This window comes from Pinus tabuliformis, chromosome 1_2, assembly GCF_031772625.1.
Source record: "Pinus tabuliformis cultivar Carrire ecotype Pingquan chromosome 1_2, CPIR1, whole genome shotgun sequence".
In the NCBI taxonomy this organism is placed as follows: Eukaryota; Viridiplantae; Streptophyta; class Pinopsida; order Pinales; family Pinaceae; genus Pinus; species Pinus tabuliformis.
The window spans coordinates 1144379160-1144384046 of NC_142298.1; the positions used below are offsets into that span (position 1 = coordinate 1144379160).

The 4887-nt window shown below is 39.5% G+C and overlaps 1 protein-coding gene across 1 annotated transcript; it reads right to left on the bottom strand.

Moving 5' to 3' along the window:
• Nucleotides 1-378: 378 nt before the first annotated feature.
• On the bottom strand, nucleotides 379-1704 carry LOC149210252 (uncharacterized). Its single transcript, XM_089398912.1, has one exon. The coding sequence runs from the start codon at nucleotides 1702-1704 to the stop codon at nucleotides 379-381; it is 1326 nt and encodes a 441-aa protein (XP_089255038.1).
• Nucleotides 1705-4887: the final 3183 nt, after the last annotated feature.

The following is a 4887-nucleotide window of genomic DNA, read 5'->3' on the forward strand; positions in this document are numbered from 1 at the left end:
ATGCACCAGAGTAAGATAATATTTATGTTATGCTCCAAACACTTAAAATACTATGAGAAATCATAAGTACACATTGTGCCCAATGTGAGTATGAAGCACAACGCCAAGATAAGTAACATAAATAAGTCACCCAATAACTTCATAAAGAATAAAAAAACCTCCTCAACCAATATAAACCATATGTTTTCTAAAAATAATTCAATTAATAATGGTCATAGAAATAAAATCTTACTAAACCTTGAGGTCTTGTATTGTCCCCCATCAAAATAAACATTTAAACATATATAAATATATTCCTACCCAACTTAAAAAAAACCAACCAAAATAACAATATTACAAACATAAAACCTAACTAAAACACGAATTTAATCTAATGGCTCACTTCCCCTTTCTGCTGTCCGGGTGCAGAGCCATAATCCACTGTTCAACATCTTCTGATTGTGAAGGTGGTGGCGGCAGCAAAAGACCTTCCAATACTTCCCATCCTGCATCATCTTTTGCTTTTCTAATCATCTCATTGCAGCCACTTGCCCCATGATCTCCCCTCCCTACGACCATCAACCTTTCATCTTTACACATTTCGCTCTCCTGTAACCTGCTGGCCGCGATTTGAGGATCTGATAATGATGACTCCAGGATCTGTAACCTCGGTCTTCCACACCGTAACTTTGTTTCTTTCAGAAAAGCGACAGCATCTTTATCTCTGGAACCGATAAATTCCAAAATCTTTTGAAGTGCTTCGAAAGTGGAAACACCAGAAGTCGGCAAAGGAATCGAAAATAAATTGAAATAATAGGTAGTGACACAAGCCACAGCCTTTTTCAAAAGATATAACCCTTTCTGCACATCCTCGCCCAAAGCTTTCTGCACGTCAAAGTTCAATAGTTTAGTCGCATGGGTAAAAAAAGTTTTCCTTGGAAAGAAAAGACGATAGTACTCTTGCTGCTTCCTTTGAGAATGTGAGTGCGGAGTTGTTTGGCGCACACGTGAACAAGAACCTGCAAACCCAGAATGAAGAAGCTTTGGGGCATATAGGTAACGGGTTACAAGATCTAAAAGTTGCACCATATAGCCCAACGATACCCCAAGTTGTAGTGGTGTAACAGAATATGGATTAACACCTCGAGGCAACGGAACATTACAAATTTGGTCACACGAATATTGATTCCCACTACACCATTCGTCTCTGGTTCTCCCATCCTCACGTTTATGTAGATGCTCGAGTGGGAAAATCTTGCAAAGCTGTTTTACTGCAACAGACTGATTTTGCAGAAGCTCTGCCTGGAGTGCCGCGAGAGCTGAGTTTTGGGCGCAAATTTTGTCTGAATGCAACTTCAACTCTTGCGCTTTTTTCTCCTTTAACATAGTACAGGCTTCACGTAGTTCCTTCATTTTGGTATTTAATTCATTTGTTTTGTCGTCTACTTCAGATTTTGCTGGACAAAGTTGATGCTGCTTGAGACGAAGTGTTTCCTTGAGGTGAGCAATGTTTTGAGCATGGGTCAGTCTCCACTGCTGCTGCTCGACTGCCTCGCGGTTGGCTTTAAGCTTCTCCTCCAACTTTTTCTGTAACAAATCGCGTTCACGTTTTGCGCCATTGAGAACCTCATACTTGTCATTTAAATTGCTATTCACGCAAGCTGCGCAAAGTGAAGGGGCGTTTGCATTCTCACAGTTTCCACAAAATTGGGTTTTCCTCTCCATTGATGCCGAAATGGAAACAAGAAAAATGCTCACTGCCTCCAAAGTCTCTGGCGCCTGATAACCAATATGATCCAATGACTGCTCTGTGTGACTAATGGAGCAAGGTGTCAGTGCTCGAGATATTTAATGAATCTCATTAAACTTTAATATATATCTTCATTCGTCCCTTACAAATTGCTCATCTTACAAAAGGCCGACTTTGTATATGCGAACACGACATTACATTCATTTTCGACCCCATTATCATATACCATGCCACCATACCGAAATGATAATTATTATTTAAAAGGATGAAAAAGGAGAGTTGGGATTGATTCGAGCTTTATCTTAAATTGTTCATCTTACGTAAATATTATAGTTGGTAATTAATTTATCATTATATTAGTAAAAAAGTTTTTTTATTAGATAAACTTCGAAAGTATAGTTTCTCTCTATCACTAGGGTTTCTGAGCTTTTCCACTCAACTTGGTCATGATAAAGGCGGGGCTATGAGGCCCCTTCCTTTTAGGACATGGTCACAGGCAAGGGAAGGGAACCCAATGTGTTTTTCTTTACAAAGCTTACAACCTACAATGCCTTCAACTCATCTAGAAAATTCAAAATAGTTGACGCGGGTAAAAGGTAGAAGGAAATGCCTCAAAAGGAGCCTCGACTTCGCAGAGAGGTGTTGGGACAAGAGCCAACCAATCTATCATAGTAGAAACTAAGAGGCCTCAAAGAAAAACCAACAACAACTGTAAACCAAAGGCAAAAAAAAATTCAGTGTTGGAGATTCAAGACCCAGATTTTGCAGCCTTTAGAGATTTCATGCAGGAGCATGCCATCATATGTAAGTTCATGGGAATCTTGCCCACGGAAAAAGCACTAAAGTGGTGGATTAAAAATAAATGGCACCCAAAAGGAGAGATATGACTGTAGTTAGGATCCAAAGGCTTCTTAACAGTTATATTCGACCTCTTGGAAGATCGGGATCATATTTTCGAGGGAGGCCCTTATTTCTTCAAATTCAACAAGACTTTACATGAGGTATTGGAAGGAAAACTTCACTGCTAAAAAGGATGACTTCACCACAGTCCCTGTATGGGTCAGACTTTACTCACTACCCATAGATATAGACTATGAGCACATACCTTTCAGATGCAGAAAATACCATGAACATGAGCACTTATTTAGAGATTGCCCCCATAACAACTCACAACAAACCAACACACATGCACAAAAGAAGACAGATGAACAAGGCTACACCAAGGTTGGACCCAAAAACAAAAACAACAGGACTCAAGGTGAACAAGGACCATAATAATCAGGCAACAAAAACAAGTTTGAAACCCTACAAGAAGAACTGGAGGAACCAACCTTAGATCATTAAGCTAAGGAAGGAATCAAAACGCCAATCCAAAACTCAACAGTTCAAAATCAAATTCCTAAGGAGAACGTCGAGAAAGGCCGGACCCTAGAAGAAACTGATATGGAACTGGTGATGTCAAAAAACTTAGCTGAAGACCATGCTATAGAAGAAGCTCTCAAAATAATGGACCTCAACTCAATAAAAGAGGAATGGGAGAAAGGTGGCTTGGCTACCATACCCGAGGAGTACATACAAAAAATAGAAGGAGCATGTCTATTAAAAGAGGAACTAAAACACAGCACGATCGATACACCCCCAAAAGACACAACCCTCAAAGGAATTTTATCAAATATCATAGCAAATTGGTACAACCCCAAAGGTCCAAGCAGAAAAAGAGGGAGGAAAACCACAAGCCAACTCCTCTAGGAACTAGGAGAAAAATTAATCAATGAGGGCAAGGTAAGGGCTCTCACTCTAACCCCCCATCTTTCTCAATGAATTTCATCTCTTGGAATATTAGAGGCTTAAACGACCTTGGGAAAAGAAGGCCCTTAAAACACGGAATAAAAATAGACAAACCAGACATAGTACTCCTCCAGGAGACTAAGCTTTTAATGGAGAACCTAATGACCCTACAGAAGGAATGTTACAAGGGATACAACTATTTAGCAAATGCAACTTTGGGCACCGCAAGTGGGGAACTAATTCTTTGGAAGACCTCTCAATATGAGTTAACTTCTTCAGTGGAAACAAGGAGCTCCATCATAGTGGTTCTCAACATCACAAGCACCACTGAAGAAATCTGTGTAACCAACATCTATGCACCCCATGGAGCAAAAGAGAGGATTCAAACGTTATCCTCGGTTATGAGAATCCTTGACATCATACCTCATCCCTTTAAAATTAGAGGGGGAGACTTCAACATGGTCCTTAACATGTCGGAAAAGAAAGGAGGTCTTCAGAGGCGAGATAGAGACTCAGAAATATTCCAAGAAACTATCAACAAAATGGTATTGATTGACCTTCCAACAGTAAATGATACCTACACATGGAACAATAGAAGAGGTGGGGATAGACAAATAGCCTCAAGGCTTGATCAATTTATGATCTCGAAAGTCATCTATTTGACCTCTGGGAAACTGAAAGTTGAATTCTTCCCCAAATAGGTTTAGAACATTGGCCAATAGCTCTAAGGTTGTGTTAACACCCAGGTTGTTCCCTATGACTCCCAAGGGAATACGGCCGGGGTAACCACTAACCAATCTTTGGATCACTGTTTCTAGCCAAACTGTGATCAGAGAGGGCTCTCTCTTTATGATTTGTAACTGTTTATGATAGGGTTTTAGGCTAGCTATTATGCACTGGTTTTGTTTATGTTTTGGTTGAAGAATATCCTTCAGATCTCTTGTGATGTGATTTTCAGAGAGTCAAATATCATTGGGCAATGGAGTCTGTAGCTGTAGGTGTCTAGAAACTTTGAGATGAACTGGTGAAACTTACAGGGCCATTTGGATGTTTCATAGAACAAATTTTGATTAAAAACAGGAAACAGGTAAGGCAAACAAATGAAAGCATTCAAGAATTTTCACTCTTTGTTAAATGTTTCCACCAAACTGGTTACGAGAAAAGACAGATGTCACAGGGGCAAACTTTGAATCCCTGGGAATGTCTATCACAGTGAAAGATATAGATTCAAAGTGCAGCAACTAAGAATTACACTTCTGTTACTATATCTGAGGAAAACATAGATAATAGCTCAGTTTGAGTTCAGGGTAATCATGGATTAAGTCCTGAACTATTCTTCTACTTTGCTATTAAGTGTAAAATATCTGAAA

Coding starts and splice junctions, on each gene's coding strand:
- LOC149210252 (XM_089398912.1), bottom strand. CDS start 1,704: ATGGAGAGGAAAACCCAATTTTGTGGAAACTGTGAGAATGCAAACGCC.